Source organism: Gorilla gorilla, chromosome 9 (assembly GCF_029281585.2).
Source record: "Gorilla gorilla gorilla isolate KB3781 chromosome 9, NHGRI_mGorGor1-v2.1_pri, whole genome shotgun sequence".
Taxonomy (NCBI): Eukaryota; Metazoa; Chordata; class Mammalia; order Primates; family Hominidae; genus Gorilla; species Gorilla gorilla.
In genome coordinates, this window is record NC_073233.2 from 116,291,184 (window position 1) to 116,312,261 (window position 21,078).

The 21,078-nt window shown below is 41.3% G+C and overlaps 1 protein-coding gene across 8 annotated transcripts in view; it reads right to left on the minus strand.

The window, feature by feature from the left end:
• The window catches only part of C9H11orf65 (chromosome 9 C11orf65 homolog), a 138,060-nt gene that overhangs the window by 75,834 nt on the left and 41,148 nt on the right, over positions 1 to 21,078 (minus strand). For all 8 annotated transcript variants that reach the window (XM_055355471.1, XM_055355466.1, XM_055355468.1 and 5 more), the window contains one exon: positions 68 to 121. In XM_055355471.1, the coding sequence (XP_055211446.1) occupies positions 68 to 121 (54 nt within the window). The remainder of the gene's footprint in view (positions 1 to 67; positions 122 to 21,078) is intronic.

The following is a 21,078-nucleotide window of genomic DNA, read 5'->3' on the forward strand; positions in this document are numbered from 1 at the left end:
ATTACATTGTTCCAATTTCATAAAAATGTGCTTTATAACTACTAAATAAGCATTCATCCATACTTACTCCACCTAATCTGAATCGCACATGAATGCCAGCAGCAGCATCTAGAAGCTCTGCCTGTAAGAAAATATATTATTCTTATATATTATTCTTCAGGATTCTGTATGTATCAATTCACTATTTCTCACTCTATTATTTTAAATAATTGCTAAATATTGACTATTTAGGAAATCGGTCAGGTGAACTAACCTCAAATAATCAATTTTAAATTAGAAAAATTGTTAAAAAAATTTTTTTGAGATGGGATTTCACTCTGTTGCCCAGGCTGGAGTGCGGTGGCACGATCTCAGCTCACTGCAGCCTTAACCTCCTGGGCTCAAGCGATGCTCCCATCTCAGCCTCCCAGATAGCTGAGACTACAGGTGTGTACCACCATGCCTGGCTAATTTTGTATTTTTTTTTTTTTTGTAGAGACAAGAGTCTTCCTATGTTGCCAAGCTGGTCTCGAATTCTTGGCCTCAAGTGATACTCCTGTCTTGGCCTCCCAAAGTGCTAAGATTACAGGCATGAGCCACCGTGCTCAGCCATTAAAAACAAATTTTTTTTTGTAATTAGAAAATATTTTATGAGGCCGGGCATGGTGGCTCACGCCTGTAATCCCAGAACTTTGGGAGGCCGAGGTGGGCGGATCATGAGGTCAGGAGATCGAGACCACAGTGAAACCCCGTCTCTACTAAAAATACAAAAAATTAGCTAGGCACGGTGGCAGGCACCTGTAGTCTCAGCTACTCAGGAGGCTGAGGCAGGAGAATGGCACGAACCCAGGAGGCAGAGTTTGCAGTGAGCCAAGATCGCCCCACTGCACTCCAGCCTGGGCGACAGAGCAAGACTCTGTCTCAAAAAAAAACAAAAAACAAAGAAAAGAAAATATTTTATGAGCTAAGGACTTAATTTCTTTTTACTATTATTATTATTATTATTATTATACTTTAAGTTTTAGGGTACATGTGCACAATGTGCAGGTTAGTTACATATGTATACATGTGCCATGCTGGTGTGCTGCACCCACTAAAAGGACTTAATTTCTTATGGACATCTATGGTAAATGAAAAAATGACACCAAACTGTTTCCTCTTTATGCAATATATAAACATAAAAGCCAAGTAATTTTTTAGTCATAAAACTTAACTTTTAAATAACTCCTCAAATATTACATATAAAATATTATCTTGCAGGTAAATTCAAAGAAAAAATTATGACTGATCAACCTAAATTCAACAGTAGATGACCTTTCCTAATTAGCTATTGTTAAATTTAAAAATCCATGTTTAAAATTCTGGGCCAGGCGTGGTGGCTCACACCTGTAATCCCAACACTTTGGGAAGCCGAGGAGGGTGGATTGTTTGAGGTCAGGAGTTCCGAAGCCAGCCTGGCCAACATGGTGAAACCCTGTCTCTACTAAAAATACAAAAATTAGCTGGGTGTGGTGTCAGATGCCTGTAATTCCAGCTACTCTGGAGGCTGAGGCAGGAGAATCGCTTGAACCGGGGAGGTGGAGGCTGCAGTGAGCAGAGATTGCACCACTGCACTCCAGCCTGGGCAACAGAGACTCTGTCTCAATAAATAAATAAAATAAAATAAAATAAAATAATGTAAGAATTGTATATAATAGGTTTTCTAGATTTTAGTTTGGTATGCAGCACCAAATGGAAAGTAGAGAAAAAAATTCTTGGTCCTTTATCGGAAGACAGTTCAATCTTGTCTCCTGATCATATTAGATTAGATCAGAAAATAGATGTTATTCAACCTATAGAGTCTTAAAGACAACATTAATTTTGCAGAATAATCTTCTCTTGACTAAAACTTTTATGAATTCAAATATGAAGTGTGAGATCCTGTTATAAAACATATTTTCTATATTTAAGCCATAATAATATATACACATTTTTTTCACTAAGGTGGACAGATCTTAAGTGTACAGCTCCATGAATTTTTACATATGTATTGTACTCTCTTGTGCTTGGCTTATTTTGCTCAACATGAATCTGTGATAAATCTCTAAGATTCGTGTATGTAGTTGTAGATAGCAGCAGTTAGTTCTTTTTCACTGCTATCTACCATTCCATCATATAATAGAATATATGACAATTTATATTATTGTTGGACATTTGATATGTCTCTAGTTTTGGGTTAAAATGAATAAAACTACTCATTCTGTGAACATTCATTTTCATGTCTTCTGTGGGTTATAACAATCATTTCTCTTTGTTACATACCCAGGAATGAAATATGAGAGGTCATGAGGTATATATGGTATGTAAGTATACAGATGGCCCCGACTTAAAGTGGTTCAACTTACAATTTTGACTACAATGGTGTGAAAGTGATATGCATTCAGTAGAAATCATACTTCACATTTTGAATTTTGATCTTTTCCCAGGCTAGCAATATGTGGTATGATGCTCTTGTCGTGATGCTGGGCAGTGGCAGCAAGCCACAGCTTCCAGTCAGCCACATGATCATGAGGGTAAACAACTGATACTCTTCCCCAACCCCCAGGCCATGGACTGGTACCAGTCCATGGCCTGTTAAGACTTGGCCACACAGCAGGAGGTGAGTGGCAGGAGCATTACTGCCTGAGCTCCCCATCCTGTCAGATCAGCAGCAGCATTAGATTCTCATAGGTGCACAAACCCTCTTGTGAACTACACACGCACAGGATCTAGGTTGCATACGCCTTATGAGAATCTAATGCCTTGATGATCTGTGGTGGAACAGTTTCATCCCAAAACCATCCTCCACATCCCAAGTCTGTGGTAAAATTATCTTCCACTAAACCGGTCCCTGGCACCAAAAAGTTAGGACTGCTGCTCTACAGTATAGACTAAGTTAAATTGGTAAGTTATGTTTGGCAGGTTAGGTATATTAAGTGCAGTTTTTACTTATGATATTTTCACCTTACAATGAGTTTATCTTAACATAATCCTGCCATAAGCCAAGGAGCATCTGTAATTTGCTGTACTAGTGACTACCAAAGAGTTTTCCAAATTTTTGTAACAATCCCCCCACCAGCAATATATGAGTTCTGGTTGCTCCGTCTCCTTATCAACATTTGGTACTGTCAATCCTTCTAATTTTAGCCATTCTGGTGGGGTTATAATGGTAGCTCATTGTAGTTTTTAATTGTATTTTCTTATGACTAACCATGCTGAGCACCTTGCATATGCTTATTGGCCATATGGATCTATCAGTCATGCTAGTAGTTTATCAATTTTATTAACATATTCAATGAACCAACTGGCTTTTATTTGCATAGCGGCACCATCATGGTTCAATGCAGCCTCAACCTCCCTGACTCAACTGATCCTTCTACCTAACCATTCCAAGTAGCTGGGACATCGTGACAGGCTAATTTTTTTAATTTTTTGTAGGTAAGGGATTTCTCCATGTTGCCCAGGCTGGTCTCAAACTCCTGGGCTCAAGTGATCTGTGCACCTTGGCTTCCCAAAGTGCTGGGATTACAGATGCGAACCACCCTGCCAGCCACTTCTACTTTCTATTCATTGATTTCTGATTTTATCTTCACTATTTCCTTCCTTTTACTTTTTTTTTTTTTTTTGAGACAGAGTCTTGCTCTGTCGCTCAGTCTGGGGTGCAGTGGCCTGATCTTGGCTCACTGAAACCTCTGCCTCCTGAGTTCAAGCGATTCTCCTGCCTCAGCCTCCTGAGTAGGTGGGATTACAGGCACACGCGACCACGACTGGCTAATTTTTTCATATTTTTAGTAGAGACGGGGTTTCACCATGTTGGTCAGGCTGGTCTCGAACTCCTGACCTCATGACCCCCTGCCTTGGCCTCCCAAACTGCTGGGATTACAGGCATGAGCCACCATGCCCGGCCCCCTTCCTTTTACTTTCTTTGGTATTAATTTGGTTATCTTTTTCTAGCTTGAAGTGTAAACTTTGTAAATTGATTTTTAATTTTTCTTCTTTTCTAGTATTTGCATTTAGAGGTATAAATTTCTGTCTGAGCTCTACTTTAGATACATTCCACATGTTTTGATGTCATATTTTCATTATGACTTAGTATAAAATATATTCTAATTTTCTCTTTTAATCCATAGATTATTTAATTTCATGTGCTTAATTTGCAAAAATTTGGTGGTTTTCTACTTCTGTATTCTCGTTAATTTTTAGTTTAATTCCACTGGGACTAGAAAACATTCTCTGTGATTTCAAAACTTGGAAATTTGTTGAGACTTTCATTAAATCCAAGCATGTGATCTATTACGGGAAACATTTTCTGTGCACTTAAAAATAACATTACTTTTGCAGAACTGTAGACATTTTGCAGTGTTGCAAAAGTAGTGACAGTGTTCTCTCTCTATATCAATTAGGTAAAGAATTTAAAATCTACAATATCTGTACTAAATTTTTTTGTGTGCTTGTTTCTATCAGTTACCAAGAGAGTTGTGTTAAAATCTTCGACTATGCTTGATGATTACTATATTTCTTCTGGTAATTATGTAAGTTTTTGTCTTATAAGTACAGAATTTTTATATTTTTCTATTGAACTGACTCTATCATTATGAAACTGCTCTCTTTATATCTCACAAAACTTTATCCCTTAAAGCTTAATTTGTCCAATACTAACATAATGACACTGATTTTCTTTTTCCTTTTTTTTTTTTTTTGAGATGGAGTCTCGCTCTGTCATCCAGGCTGGAGTGCAGTGGTGTGATCTCAGCTCACTGCAACCTCCACCTTCCAGGTTCAAGTGGTTCTCCTGCCTCAGCTTCCCAAGTAACTGGGATTAACTTTTGCCTGACTAAATTTTGTATTTTTAGTAGAGACGGGGTTTCACCACGTTGGCCAAGCTGGTCTCGAATGCCTGACCTCAAGTTATCCACCCACCTCGGCCTCCCAAAGTGTTGGGATTACAGGTGTGAGCACCATGCCTGGTCTGACTTTCTTTTAATTAAAGTTTGCATGATGTATATTTTTCCATTGTCTTATTGTTTTATATTCTTATTGTTTAAAGTATGCCTCAAAAATAATAAATAGATGGGGTTTTTGTCAGTCTGACAACCTTTGCTTTCATTTGGGTTCTTTAGTCTATTTACATGTAAAACATACACATGAAATCGTATAAAATGCTCAGTTAAAACCAGAGAAGGCAGTAAAGGAATACAGAGAAAAAAAAAAAAAACAATGGCAACAAACAGGAAACAATTACAAACACAATAAATATCGATTGAACTATATCAATAACTTTAAATGTCAATGATCTACATATACCAATTACAAAGGGCAGATCAGAGACTGTCAGAGCGGATAAAAAATCAAGACCCAACTATATGTTATCCACAAGCAACCCACTTTAAATATAAAGACACAGATTAATAACAAAGAAAAGAACAAAGACGAACCTGGGCAATATACTTAGACTCTGACTCCACGCAAAAAATTTTAAAATTAGCTGGGTGTGGTGGCATGCACCAGTAGTCCCAGCTACTTCAGAGGCTGGGGCGGGAGGATAACGTGAGCCTGGCAGGTCAAGGGCAGCAGTGACCCATTATGACACCACTGCACTCCAATCTGGACAACAGAGTGAGGCTTTATCGAAGAGGAAGAAAGAAGAAAGAAGAAGAAAGAAGAAAGAAGAAGAAGAAAGATATATGATACTAACACTAATAGAATGAAAGCTGAGCTGCTATATTAATTTCAGACAAGGCCAAATTAAGATCAAGGAAAACTGTCAGGACTAAATGGAGCATTACATGATGATAATGTATGTACTTAACAACAAAGCAGCAAAATATGTGAAGCAAAAACTGATAAAACTGCCAAGAAAAAATATAGTAATTTACTATCATAATTGGAGATTTCAATACCCCTCTATCAGTAATTGACAGATTCAGCAAGTCAGAAAACCAGTAAGGCCATAATTGAACTGAACAGCAGCATAAATTAACTGGATCCAATTGACATTTATAAAACACTTCTTTGAACAACAGAATATATATTCTTCTCCAGCACAGACAAAATATTTGGCAAGACAGACCACGTTCTGGGCCATAAAACACACCTTAATACACTTTTTTATTTGTACAAATTTGTGCAGTATATGTGCAATTTTGTTACATGCATAGAATGCAGAGTGGTCAAGTCAGGGCTTTTAGAGTATCCATCACCCAATTAATGTACATTGTATCCATTAACTAATTTCCCGTCGTCCACTTCCCTCCAACCAGCTCATCCTTCCAACTCTCCACTGTCTATCACTCCACTCTCTACGTTCATGTGTATACATTTTTAGCATCCACTTCTATGTGAGAACATTTGATATATATATATAAGATCATGTCACCAGTAAAAAAAAGATAATCTGACTTCTTATTTTCCCATTTGAATGCCTTTTATTTCTTTCTCTTGCCTGATTGTGCTGGCTAGGACTTCAGTACTGTCCTGAACTTGAGTGGTAACAATGAGCATCCTTGTCTTTTTCCAATTCTTAGAGGAAGCGCTTTCAACTTTTCCCCATTCCATACAATATTAGCTGTGGATTTGTCATATATGGGCCTATCTTAACAAATTTAAAAGGAATAGAAATCATACAAAGTATACTCTCACACCTCAATAGTATTAAACTAGAAATCAGTAACAGAGAGATAACTGGAAAACCCCAAAACTTTAAAATTAAATAACACACTTCTAAATAACAAGTAGGTCAAATAAAGAGTCTCGAGAGAAGTTAAAAATACTTTGAAATAAATGAAAACGAAAATACAACTTACTAAAATTTGAGGGATTCAGCAAAAACAGAGCTTACAGGAAAATTTATAGTACTGAATGTGTGTATTAGAAAACAAAAAATATCTGAAAGAATCTAATGTTCTGCCTTGAGGGACTAGAAAAGCAAAGCAAATTAAATTCAAAGCAAGCAGACGAAAATAAATAATAAAGATTAGAGCAGAAATCAATGAAATTGATAACAAGAAATCTATAGAGAAAATAAAAGAAACAAAAAGCTGGTTTGAAAAGATCAATAAAATTGATAAGCTTCTGGCTAGGGTAACTAAGAAAAAAAGACAGATATTACACATTACTAATATCAGAAATGGTCCTTGTCATTTCTGTCTAATTGAATACTTTATTGTCATGATGATGGTTACTCTTCATGGACATCTTAATCTTCCACACACATCCCCTTTTCTTGGAATAAAATTTGTAAAGAATGAAAATGGCGAAGGAAAAAAAAAAGAAACAAAATAGAGGTCATCATTACTGACTGCATGGACACTAAAAAGGATAATAAACAAATTTTATGAGCACAAATAACTCTATGCCCTCAAATTTTATAACCTAGATGAAAGAGACCAATTCCCTAAAGACATAATCTACCAAAAATCACAGAAGTAGTAGATAATTTTAATAGGCCTATCTCTATTAAAGAAATAGAATCAATAATTAAAACTTTTCAAAACAGAAAAAAAGCACAAGGCCCAGATGGATTCACTGGTAAATTCTACCAGACATTTAAAAAAGAAATTTATTTTACTATTTACAGTCTCTTCCAGAAAATAAAATCAAAGGGAATACTTCCTAACACATTTGATGAGGCCAGCATAACCCTAATACAAAAACCACACAGAGACATTACATGAAAGGAAAATTATAGACCAATATCTCTCATGAGCATAGACTTAAAAATCCTCAAAAATTTAGTAAGTCAAATCCAACAATGTATAAAAATAATTATACACCATGATCAAGTGGGATTTATTATGCAAGGCCACTATTATATTGTATCAACAGGCTAAAGAAGAAAAGTCATATGATCATATTAGCAGATGCAGAAAAAGCATTTGACAAAATCCAACACCCATTCATGATAACAACTTTAGCAAACTAGGACTAGAGGGGAACTTCCTCTAATTAATAATATCTACAAGAAACACACACCTGCTCTCCCTCACCCTCTCCCTCTCCCTCTCCCTCTGCCTCTCCCTCTCCCTCTCCCCACGGTCTCCCTCTCCCTCTCTTTCCACGGTCTCCCTCTGATGCTGAGCCGAAGCTGGACTGTACTGCTGCCATCTCGGCTCACTACAACCTCCCTGCCTGATTATCCTGCCTCAGCCTGCTGAGTGCCTGCAATTGCAGGCGCGCGCCGCCACGCCTGACTGGTTTTCGTATTTTTTTGGTGGAGACGGGGTTTCGCTGTGTTGGCTGGGCTGGTCCCCAGCTCCTAACCGCGAGTGATCGGCCAGCCTCGGCCTCCCGAGGTGCCGGGATTGCAGACGGAGTCTGGTTCACTCAGTGCTCAATGGTGCCCAGGCTGAGGTGCAGTGGCGTGATCTCGGCTCGCTACAACCTCCACCTCCCAGCCGCCTGCCTTGGCCTCCCAAAGTGCCGAGATTGCAGCCTCTGCCCGGCCGCCACCCCATCTGGGAAGTGAGGAGCATCTCTGCCTGGCCGCCCATCGTCTGGGACGTGAGGAGCCCCTCTGCCTGGCTGCCCAGTCTGGAAAGTGAGGAGCATCTCTGCCTGGCTGCCATCCCATCTAGGAAGTGAGGAGCGCCTCTTCCGGGCCGCCATCCCATCTAGGAAGTGAGGAGCGTCTCTGCCCGGCCGCCCATCGTCTGAGATGTGGGGAGCGCCTCTGCCCCAGCGCCCCATCTGGGATGTGAGGAGCGCCTCTACCCGGCCGCGACCCCATCTGGGAGGAGAGGAGCGTCTCTGCCCGGCTGCCCCGTCTGAGAAGTGAGGAGACCCTCCACCCGGCAACCGCCCCATCTGAGAAGTGAGGAGTTCCTCCGCCCGGCAGCCACCCCATCTGGGAAGTGAGGAGCATCTCCGCCCGGCAGCCACCCCGTCCGGGAGGGAGGTGGGGGTCAGCCTGCCACCAGGCCAGCCTCCCCGTCCGGGAGGGAGGTGGGGGGGTCAGCCCCCCGCCCGGCCAGCCGCCCCGTCTGGGAGGGAGGTGGGGGGGGTCAGCCCGCCACCCGGCCAGCCAGCCCGTCTGGGAGGTGAGGGGCGCCTCTGCCCAGCCGCCCCTACTGGGAAGTGAGGAGCCCCTCTGCCCGGCCACCACCCCGTCCGGGAAGGAGGTGGGGGTGTCAGCCCCCCGCCCGGCCAGCCACCCCATCCGGGAGGGAGGTTGGGGGGTCAGCCCCCCGCCCGGCCAGCCGCCCCGTCCGGGAGGGAGGTGGGGGGGGTCAGCCCCCCGCCCGGCCAGCCGCCCCGTCCGGGAGGGAGGTGGGGGGGTCAGCCCCCCGCCCGGCCAGCCGGCCCGTCCGGGAGGTGAGGGGTGCCTCTGCCCGGCTGCCCCTACTGGGAAGTAAGGAGCCCCTCTGCCCGGCCACCACCCCGTCCGGGAAGGAGGTGGGGGGGTCAGCCCCCCGCCTGGCCAGCCACCCCATCCGGGAGGGAGGTGGGGGGGTCAGCCCCCCGCCCGGCCAGCCGCCCCGTCCGGGAGGGAGTTGGGGGGGTCAGCCCCCCGCCCGGCCAGCCGCCCCATCTGGGAGGTGAGGGGCGCCTCTGCCCGGCCGCCCCTACTGGGAAGTGAGGAGCCCCTCTGCCCGGCCAGCCGCCCTGTCCGGGAGGGAGGTGGGGGGGTCAGCCCCCCGCCCGGCCAGCCGCCCCGTCCGGGAGGGAGGTGGGGGGGGTCAGCCCCCCGCCCGGCCAGCCGCCCCGTCTGGGAGGGAGGAGGAGGGGTCAGCCCCCCGCCCGGCCAGCCGCCCCGTCCGGGAGGTGAAGGGCGCCTCTGCCCGGCCGCCCCTACTGGGAAGTGAGGAGCCCCTCTGCCCGGCCACCACCCCATCTGGGAGGTGTACCCAACAGCTCATTGAGAAGGGGCCATGATGACAATGGCGGTTTTGTGGAATAGAAAGCGGGGAAAGGTGGGGAAAAGATTGAGGAATTGGATGGTTGCTGTGTCTGTGTAGAAAGAGGTAGACATAGGAGACTTTTCATTTTGTTCCGTACTAAGAAAAATTCTTCTGCCTTGGGATCCTGTTGATCTGTGACCTTACCCCCAACCCTGTGCTCTCTGAAACATGTGCTGTGTCCACTCAGGGTTAAATGGATTAAGGGTGGTGCAAGATGTGCTTTGTTAAACAGATGCTTGAAGGCAGCATGCTCGTTAAGAGTCATCACCACTCCCTAATCTCAAGTACCCAGGGACACAAACACTGTGGAAGGCCGCAGGGTCCTCTGCCTAGGAAAACCAGAGACCTTTGTTCACTTGTTTATCTGCTGACCTTCCCTCCACTATTGTCCTATGACCCTGCCAAATCCCCCTCTGTGAGAAACACCCAAGAATGATCAATTAAAAAAAAAAAAAAAGAAACATACACCTAATATCATACTTAATGGTGAGAAACTAAATGTTTTCCTACAAAGATGTCCCCTCACCTTTTCTATTCAACATCACACTGGAAGTCCTAGCTAATGCAATAAGACAAGAAAAGGAAATGAAAAGTATACAGACTGAGAAGGGGGAAAAAGAACTGTCTTTGTTCACAGATGACATGATTGTCTATCTTAAAAAATCCCAATGAATCACAAGGTTAATATACTAATCAACTGCTTTATTATATACCAGCAACAAGCAACCAGAATTTGAAATTTTAAAACACAATGTCATTTATATCAGCACACAAAAAAGTAAAATACTTAGGTATAAATCTAACAAAATATATAAAAATCGATATGAGGGAAACTACAAGACCGTGATGAAGGAGATCAAAGAAGATTTAAATGAATGGAGAGATATTCCATACACCCGAATAGGAAGACTCAATATTGTCAAGATGTCTGTTCTTCCCATCTTTCTTGATCTATAGATTCAATGCAATCTCAATCAAAATCCCAGGAACTTATTTTGTGTATAAGGACAAACTGATTATAAATTTTAAGTGGAAAGGCAAAAGACCCAGAATAGCCACTATAATATTTAAGGTGAACAACAAAGTTGGAGAATTGACACCACCCAACTTCAAGACTTACCATGAAACTACAATAATCAAGACACTGTGGTACTGGTGAAAGAATACACAAATAAATCAATGGAACAGAAGACAGAGCCCAGAAATAGACCCACACAAACACAGTTAACTATTCTCTGACAAAGGAGCAAAGGCAATTTAGTGACAAAAGAATAACCTTCAACAAATGGTGCTGGAACACCATTTGGACACTGCGGGAATCCACGTTCAAGGAAAAAAAAATCTAGACAAAGATCTTACACCTTTCACAAAACAGTAACTAAAAATGGATCATAACTTAAATGTAAAATGCAAAACTATATAACTCTTAGAAGATAACACAGGGGGAAATCTAGGTGAGCTTGGGTTTGGTGATGACTTTTTAGATATAACACCAAAAGCATAATAGATATGACGGACTTCATTAAAAAGTTGTACTCAATGAAAGACATTAAGATAATGAAAAGACAGGTCATAAACTGGGAAGAAAATACTTGCAAAACACATATCTGATAAAGGGCTGGTATTTAAAATATACAAAGAACTCTTTAACCTTCACTATAAGAAAACAAACAACCTGAATTAAAAATGGGCAAAGGACCTGTAAAGCTATCTTCAATAAAGAAGATATACAGACGATACATAAGCATATGAAAAGATGGTCAACGTTGTATGTCATTAAGGAATTACAAATTAAAACAACAATGAGGGCCCGGGCATGGTGGCTCAAGCCTGCAATCACAACACTTTGGGAGGCTGAGGCAGGTGGATCACTTGAGGTCAGGAGTTCGAGACCAGCCATGGCTAACATGCTGAAACCCTGTCTCTACTAAAAATACAAAAATTAGACGGGCGTGATGGGGTGTGAATTCCAGCTACTCGGGACACTGAGGCAGGAGAATCACTTGAACCTGGGAGGCAGAGGTTGCAATGAGCTGAGATTGTGACACTGCACTCCAGCCTGGGCGACAGAGACTCCGTGTCAAAACAACAACAACAAAACAAAAACAATGAGATACCTCTATACACCTATTAGAATGACCAAATTCAAATACTGACAACACTAGATGCTAGCAAGGATGTGGAGTGGTAATTCTTTGCTGGTGGGAATACAAAATGGCACAGCCACTTTGGAAAAAGTTTGGCAGTTTCTTATTGAACTAAATGTACTCTTACCATAAGATCCATCAATAGAGAATTTAAAAGAACAACAGCAAGAGTATAAGTCAAAGGGGATAATGAGAAATAAGTGCATTGTCTGGGAGAAGGTAAAAATGCAAATCTATATATGATTTCGTAAGTCAAATATGCATGTTGCAATCTCTTGAATAAGTTTAAAAGAATGATAATATATAGAGAAAAATATAAAAAACTCATTCCCATAGAAGGCCATAACATGTTGAAAAAGAACGTAGAACGTCTGAGACATACAGAGAGTAAATAGTAACAGGGTAGATTTAAATACCCAAACATCAGTAATTACATTACATGTGAATGAAGTAAATGTTCTGACAAAAGACAAAGAGTATCCTACTGGATAAAAAATGTTAGCTAACAACCTGCTGCCAGGTCAGGTGAGGCGGCTCACACCTGTAATCCCAGCACTTTAGGAAGCCGAGGCAGGAGGATTGCCTGAGTTCAGGAGTTTGAAACCAGCCTGGGCAACATGGCAAAACACCATCTCTACTAAAAATACAAAAAATTAGCCGGGCGTGGTGGCACATGCCTGTAATTCCAACTACTGGGGAGGCTGGGGCACAAGAATGCTTGATCCCGGGAAGTGGAGGTTGCAGTGAGCTGAGATAGATAGTGCCACTTCACTCTAGCCTGGGCAACAGAACGAGACTCTGTCTCAAAAACAAAACAAAACAAAACAAAACAAAACAAAAAAAACCCTGCTGCCTACAAAAAGACATAGCAAAAATGTAAAGACTCAGAATGTTGGAAGTAAAATAACAGGAAAGATGTACCATGCAAATAAGAGACAGTTGGTGTGCGCATGTTCTCACTCATAAGTGGGAGTTGAACAATGAGAAGGAACACATGGACACAAGGAGGGGAACATCACACTCCGGGGCCTGTCGGCAGGTAGGGGGCTAGAGGAGGGACAGCATTAGGAGAAATACCTAATGTAGATGATGGGTTGATGAGTGCAGCAAACCACCATGGCAAGTGTATACCTATGTAACAAACCTGCACATTCTGCACAAGTATCTCAAAACTTAAAGTATGATAATAAAAAAAGGAAACACAATATTACTGACAGTAAAACTTTCTGATTTGTTAAAAAAAAAAAAGAGAGACAGTTGGTGTGGTTGTATTAATACCAGAAATTTGAGACCTTAAGGGACACACTTTATAATGATAAAAGGTTCAATTCAAGAAAGATACAATAATCTTAAGTATTCACTTAATAACATGGTCTCAAATATATACAAACCACCAGAAAAATAGACAAATCTTCAGTCATAGTGGAAGCTTTTCATACATATCTCTCAGTAACTGATAGTATAACTAGACAAAAATATTCAGTAAGGCTATAGAAGATTTGATCAACATAACTGAAAAATTTGACCTAATTGATATCTATGCAATACTATGCTCAATAACTAAAAAATATATATTCTTTTCAAGTACAGATAAAGATTTATAAAAAATAGACAACAGAGGATTGAAAGTACAGCACAATCAAGATAAGGGCTGAGAACAAAAAGATAACTGGCTAATTTCCAAATGTCCAGGAATTTAAAAGTACAATTCTAAATAACTGAAATAAAGTAGAAATTTTAAAGTATTTTGAACTGAATTTGATATGAAAATATGACATATCAAAACTTGTAAGCTGCAGCTAAGACCATTCTTAGATAAAAATTTATGTCCTTAAATACATATACCAGAAAAGGCTACAAGTCAATAAATTCAGCATCCATTTCAAAAAGTTAGAAAAATAACAGCAAACAGGATTCAAAGAAAATATAAAGAAGGAAATAATAAACAGCAGAAAATGATGAGGTAGGACACAAATGAACAACACAAAGAAACAACAAAGCTAAAAATTGTTTTTGGAAAAGACCAATAAAAGTAATAAACTCCAAAGAGACTGCTCAAGAAAAAAAAGAGGAGACGCAAATAACCAATACCAGGAATAAAATAAAGATAACTATTACAGAATCTAAGGCATTAGAAAGATCATAAAAAGTATTATGAATAACTTTAAGCTAATAAATTTGAAAATTTAGATGAAAACTTCCTAGAAAAATACAACTTATCAAAGCTAGCACAAGAAGAAATACAAAATAGAAATAGAACTATAATTCTAAATTGAATGTAATTTAAAATCTTTTCATGGAAAAAACTTCTGGCACAGATGGTTTCATTAGTAAATCCTTACAAAGTACATTTAAGGATGAAATAACACTCAATGTGAAAAAGAAATTCAGAAAATAAACAGAGTAGAAACATTTCCCAATTTGTTTTAGGAGGCCAGCTAAATGTGATACCAAAATCTGATAGAGACAGTAAATTAGACGTTCTGCAGGAACACAGGTGCAAATATTTATACCAAATATTAGGAAACTAAATTCAGTGATATTTTAAAGGGATAAGATAATCATAACCAAAATATACCTATTCTAGGAATGCTAAGACGATTTAACATTCAAACAAAAAATAAGAACAAAAGAAAAATAGTATCTCAGTTAAAGCAAAAAAGGTCTCATAAAATTTAGCATCTGTTCTTGGATTTCTAAAAAACTCTTGTCTGGGCACAGTGGCTCATGTCTGTAATCCTGGCACTTTCAAAGGCCAAGGCAGGAGGATTGCTTGAGGACAAGAGTTTGAGACCAGTCTGGGCAACATAGGAAGACTCTGTCTCTACAAAAAAAGTTTTAAAAAATTAGCTGGGCATGGTGGCCCACACGTGTGGTCCCAGCTACTTGGGAGGCTGAGGTGGAAGGATCACTTGAGCCCAGGAGGTTGAGGCTGTAGTGAGCTATGATGGCACCAATGCACTCCAGCCTGGGTAACAGAGTGAGACCTGGCCTCTAAAAATAAAATCAAAAAACTCTTTTAGTACAACAGGAATAGAAGGAAACTTCCTTAATCAGATAAAAGGATTCTATAACAAACAAACAAACAAACAAAAATAGCATACCTCATACTTAATGATGAAATATTGATCCTTTCCCTCTGAAATCCAGAATAAGACAGTGGTTATCACTTCTATTCACCATTACTGAAGGCTCTAGCCAGTGTATAATGGCAAGAAAAAGAAATAAAATGTATGATGTTTGAAAAGGCAAAAACAAAACTCATTGAGGATGACATGATTGTTTATATTGAAAATCCAAAATAATCAAGGTACACATTAATAGAATTAATAAATGAGGATTGCAAAGTTGTTGGGAACAAAGCCAATGTGCAAAAATTGATTGTCTTTCTACATAATAGCATCAAAAATAAGAAAATAAAAATTTTGTAATTACCATTTATAGGAGCATTAAAAAGCAAGTTATAAATCTAGCAAAAGATATGCAAGACCTCTCTATAGAAAACTATAAAGCACTTGTTGAGAGAAAATTTTGAAGAACTAAATAACATTTCAAATTAGGTTTTCCAAAAGAAGATGCTTATATGAAGTTTGAGTGCCACAGGTTTATTAGGGCTCAATACCTATGGAAGAAAGGGGAGGGAAGAACAACTGGGCAGAAGAAGAGTTGGAACTGCAATGTAAGCCACACAAAGCCTGGGCCAATTCTGCTGGGACCTCTAAAGTGAATACTGCCAAAAGAGTTGATGCACATCACAATGGCTTCTAGACCCATCTCCTCACCCACCACATTCTGCTCAGTCACTGGACATGGGTTGACTGCTAGCATGGGATGCTAGCATCAGGCAGTTCTTTGCAATTAGGTAGAAACTGAAGATCCTCACAGCTGGAGGCTGTCTGTGGACTGCAGTCCCTGAGATTGGGTAGTAAATCCTTCTTAAAGAGGGATCTAAACAGCATATCCCTTATTTCCCACAAATGTTCATGATTTAGAGCTCTCAGTATTGTCATGATACCAGTTTTCCTCAAATTGAGCTAAATATTCAATACAATCTCGATCAACATTCCAATAGACTTTTAATTTAATTTTTTATTTTTATTTTGTAGAGATGGGGTCTCACTATGTTGCCCTGGCTGGTGTCAAACTCCTGAGCTCAAATGATCCTCCTGCCTCAGCCTCCCAAAGTGCTGGGATTACAGGTGTGAGCTACCGCACCCGGCCAAAATTCCAATAGACTTTAAAAATATGTTTTATTTTGGTAAAAATCCACACAACATAAATTAACCATTAGTGACATTTAGTACTTTCATATTGTACAGCCACTACTTCCACAATATTTTCATCACTCCAAAAGGAAACCCCATATCTATCAAGCAGTCACTTCCTTCACCCTAGCCCCCAACACCTGGCAAGCACTAGTCGTCTTTCTCTTTTTTGATAATCTCTATTTGTTCAGACATGTCCATGTATCTTTCTCCTCAGCTTCATTCTACCTAGATTTTTAGGTTTGCCTGTTCCTGCCTTGTCTGCCATCTATTGCCTGAGGTGGCTGCAGGTTGTATATGATTTTAAATCCTATAAGCTGGCCCATCCCTGTGATGGCATGGAGAGGTGTGAAATAAAGGGAAACTCTGCGCAGGTTCCTCGGGGAACTGCCAGACAGATCAAAATACACAACCAGGCCAGGTGCGATAGCTCACGCCTATAATCCCAGAACTTTGGGAGGCCGTGGCGAGCGGATCACTTGAGGTCAGGAGTTCGAGACCAGCCTGACCAACATGGTGAAACCCTGTCTCTACTAAAAATACAAAAAAAATTAGCTGGGCTTGGTGGTGGTGCCTGTAATCCCAACTACTTGGGAGGCTGAAGCAGGAGAATCACTTGAATCTGGGAGGCGAAGGTTGCAGTGAGCCGAGATCGTGCCACTGCACTCCAGTCTGGGTGACAGAGCAAGACTCCATCTCAAAAACAAAAACAAACACACACACACAAACATAACCACAATTTTTGAGAACAAGTTCTATATTTTACACTCTGGCCCCAAAAAGCCACACCAGGAATAGGGGCCTTTGTTTCCACAGCTGCTGCCAAGCTGGAGAACAAGGGATGTTTGATAGGTAGGCAAAAACACCACCCTGCTTTCTTAAAGTTTAGTAGCCTTTTTCTCCATTAAAAGCATTCCCCTGGTTGCTCTAAGTTTTTAATTAGATTCCAGAGTTCCAATAAAGTTGATTCTGATGGTTATTCTTTTTTTTTGAGACGAAGTCTCATACTGTCACCCGGGTTGGTGTGCAGTGGCGCAATCTCGGCTTGCTGCAACCTCTGCCTCCCTGGTCCAAGCGATTCTCCTGTCAACCTCCCGAGTAGCTGGGACTACAGGCGCATGCCACCATGCCTGGCTAATTTTTGTATTTTTAGTAGAGACGGGGTTTCACTATGTTGGCTAGGCTGGTCTCGAACTCCTGACCTCATGATCCGCCCGACTCAGCCTCCCAAAGTGCTGGGATTACAGGCGTGAGCCACCGCGTCCGGCCGACACTTATTCTTAGAACTCCTTACTCTACAATTCTCAACTTCCCCAACAGATTTATTTTGGTGTGGAAATTGAAAAGCTAATTCAAACATTTATGTGGAAATAAAAAGCATTCAAGAATAGCCTGGAGTGTTTTCTTGAAAAAGAATTGTAAGATTGGAGGTCTTCTCTACCATTTAATAGGATTGTTATAAAGCTGTAATAGTTACGACAACAGTAGAAAAATAGACCAATGGAACAGACCAATACATAAATGGCCACCTGATTTAATTATTTTAAAGGTGGCACCGCAGAGCAGTAGGGACAGGATAGTATTTTCAATAAATAGCATTTAATCACTCGGATATCTGTGTGGAAGAATGAGAATGTTGACCTGGGCTGGGCATGGTGGCTCACACCTGTAATCCCAGCACTTTGGGAGGCCAAGGTGGGCGGACCACGAGGTTAGGAGATGGAGACCATCCTGACTAACATGATGAAACCCCGTTTCTACTAAAAATACAAAAATTAGCAGGGCATGGCGGCAGGCACCTGTAGTCCCAGCTACTCGAGAGGCTGAGGCAGGAGCATCACTTGAACCTGGGAGGCGGAGGTTGCAGTGAGCCAAGATTGCACCACGGGACTCCAGCCTGGGCGACAGAGCAAGACTCTGTCTCAAAAAAAAAAAAAAAAGCTGACCTGTACCTCACACCGTACACAGAGGTCAGTCCCAGGTGGACTGTAGATCTAAGTATAAAATGCAAATCAATAAATCTTGTATAATATAAGAGAATATTTTTGTAACCTTGGAGTTGGAAAAGGTTATAAAAAGCACCAGCTGTGCATTCTGGCCAGATACTATGCTTTTCGCACGATCTTCCCAACCTGCACACCAGGAGATTCCCTAGGTTGCCTATGCCAACAGGGCCCTGGGTTTCAAGCACAAAATTGAGCAGCCCTTTGGGCAGACACCAAGCTAGCTGCAGTTTTTTTTCATACCCCAGAGGCACCTGGAATGCCAGCGAGACAGACCCATTCACTCCCCTAGAAAGGGGGTTGAAGCCAGGGAGCCAAGTGGTCTAGCTCAGCGGATCCCACCCCCATGGAGCCCAGCAAGCTAAGATCCACTGGCTTGAAATTTTTGCTGCCAGCACAACAGTCTGAAATTGACCTGGGACGCTGGAGTTTGGTGGGGGGAGGGACATCTGCAATTACTGAGGCTAGAGTAGGCTGTTTTCCCCTCACAGAGCACCTGGGGGAAGGGGTGGCTGTGGTTGTAGCTTCAGCAGACTTAAACGTTCCTGCCTGCCAGCTCTGAAGAGAGCAGCAGATCTCCCAGCACAGTGCTCGAGCTCTGCTAAGGGACAGACTGCCTCCTCAAGTGGATCCCTGACCCCCATGCCTCCTGACTGGGAGACATCTCCCAGCAGGGGTTGACAGACACCTCATACAGGAGAGCTCTGGCTGGCATCTGGCGGGTGCCCCTCTGGGACAAAGCTTCCAGAGGAAGGAACAGGCAGCAATCTTTGCTGTTCTGCAGCCTCCACTGGTGATACCCAGGCAAATAGGGTCTGGAGTGGAACTCCAGCAGACTCCAGCAGACCTGCAGCAGAGGGGCCTGTTAGAAGGAAAACTAACAAACAGAAAGGAATAGCATCAACATCAACAAAAAGAACATCCACACAGAAACCCCATTCGACAGTCACCAACATCAAAGACCAAAGGTAGAGAAAACCACAAAGATGAGGAAAAACAGGCACTAAAAGGCAGAAAATTCCAAAAACCAGAATACCTCTTCTCCTTCAAAGTATCACAACTCCTTGCCAGCAAGGGAACTAAACTGGACAGAGAATGAGTTAGATGAATTGACAGAAGTAGGCTTTAGAAGGTGGATAACAAACTCCTCCAAGCTAAAGGAGCATGTTCTAGCCCATGCAAGGAAGCTAAGAACCTTAAAAAGAGGTTAGAGGAATTGCTATCTAGAATAACCAGTTTAGAGAAGAATATAAATGACCTGATGGAGCTAAAAAACACAGCACGAGAACTTTGTGAAGCATACACAAGTATCAATAGCCGAATTGATCAAGTTGAAGAAAGGACATCAGAGATTGAAGATCAACTTAATGAAATAAAGCATGAAGACAAGATTAGAGAAAAAAGAATGAAAAGGAGTGAACAAAGCCTCCAAGAAATATGGGACTGTGTGAAAAGACCAAACCTACATTTGATTGATATACCTGAAAGTGATGGGGAGAATGGAACCAAGTTGGAAAACACTCTCCCAATACAGGAACACTCAGATTCATAAAGCAAGTTCTTAGAGACCTACAAGGAGACTTAGACTCCCACACAAAAATTATGGGAGACTTTAACACCCCCCTGTCAACATTAGACAGATCAACGAGACAGAAAATTAACAAGGATATTCAGGACTTGAACTCAGCTCTAGACCAAGCAGACCTAATAGACATCTACAGAACTCTCCACCCCAAAGCAACAAAAGACACATTCTTCTCAACATCACATCGCACTTATTCTGAATTGACCACATAATTGGAAGTAAACACTCCTCAGCAAATGCAAAAGAATGGAAATCCTACCAGTCTCTCAGACCACAGTGCAATCAAATTAGAACTCAGGATTTTAAAACTCACTCAAAACTGCACAACATGGAACCTTAACAACCTGCTCCTGAATGACTACTGGATAAATAATGAAACAAAGGCAGAAATAAATAAGTTATCTGAAACCAATGAGAACAAAGACACAATGTACCAGAATTCCCGGGAAACAGCTAAAGCAGTGTTTAGAGGGAAATTTATAGCACTAAATGGCCATAGGAGAAAGCAGGAAAGATCTACAATTGACACCCTAACATCACAATTAAAAGAACTAGAGAAGCAAGAGCAAACACATTCAAAATCTAGCAGAAGACAAGAAATATCTACGATCAGAGCAGAACTGAAGGAGATAAGAGACACAAAAAAACCTGCAAAAAATCAGTGAATCCAGGAGCTGTTTTTTTTGAAAAGATTAACAAAATAGACCACTAGCCAGACTAACAAAGAAGAGAGAAGAATCAAATAGATACAATAAAAAATGATAAAGATGATATCACCACTGATCCCAGAGAAATACAAACTATCATCAGAGAATACTATACACACCTCTATGCAAATAAACTAGAAAATCTAGAAGAAATGGATAAATTCCTGGACACATACACCCTCCCAAGACTAAACCAGGAAGAAGTCAAATCCCTGATCGACCAATAACAAGTTCTGAAATTGAGGCAGTAATCAATAGGCTACCAACCAAAAAAATCCCAGGACCAGATGGATTCACAGCTGAATTCTACCAGAGGTACAAAGAGGAGCTGGTACCATTCCTTCTGAAACTATTCCAAACAATAGAAAAAGAGGGGCTACTCCCTAACTCATTTTATGAGGCCAGCATCATCCTGATACCAAACCCTGGCAGAGACACAACAAAAGAAGAAAATTTCAGGCCAATATACCTGATGAAC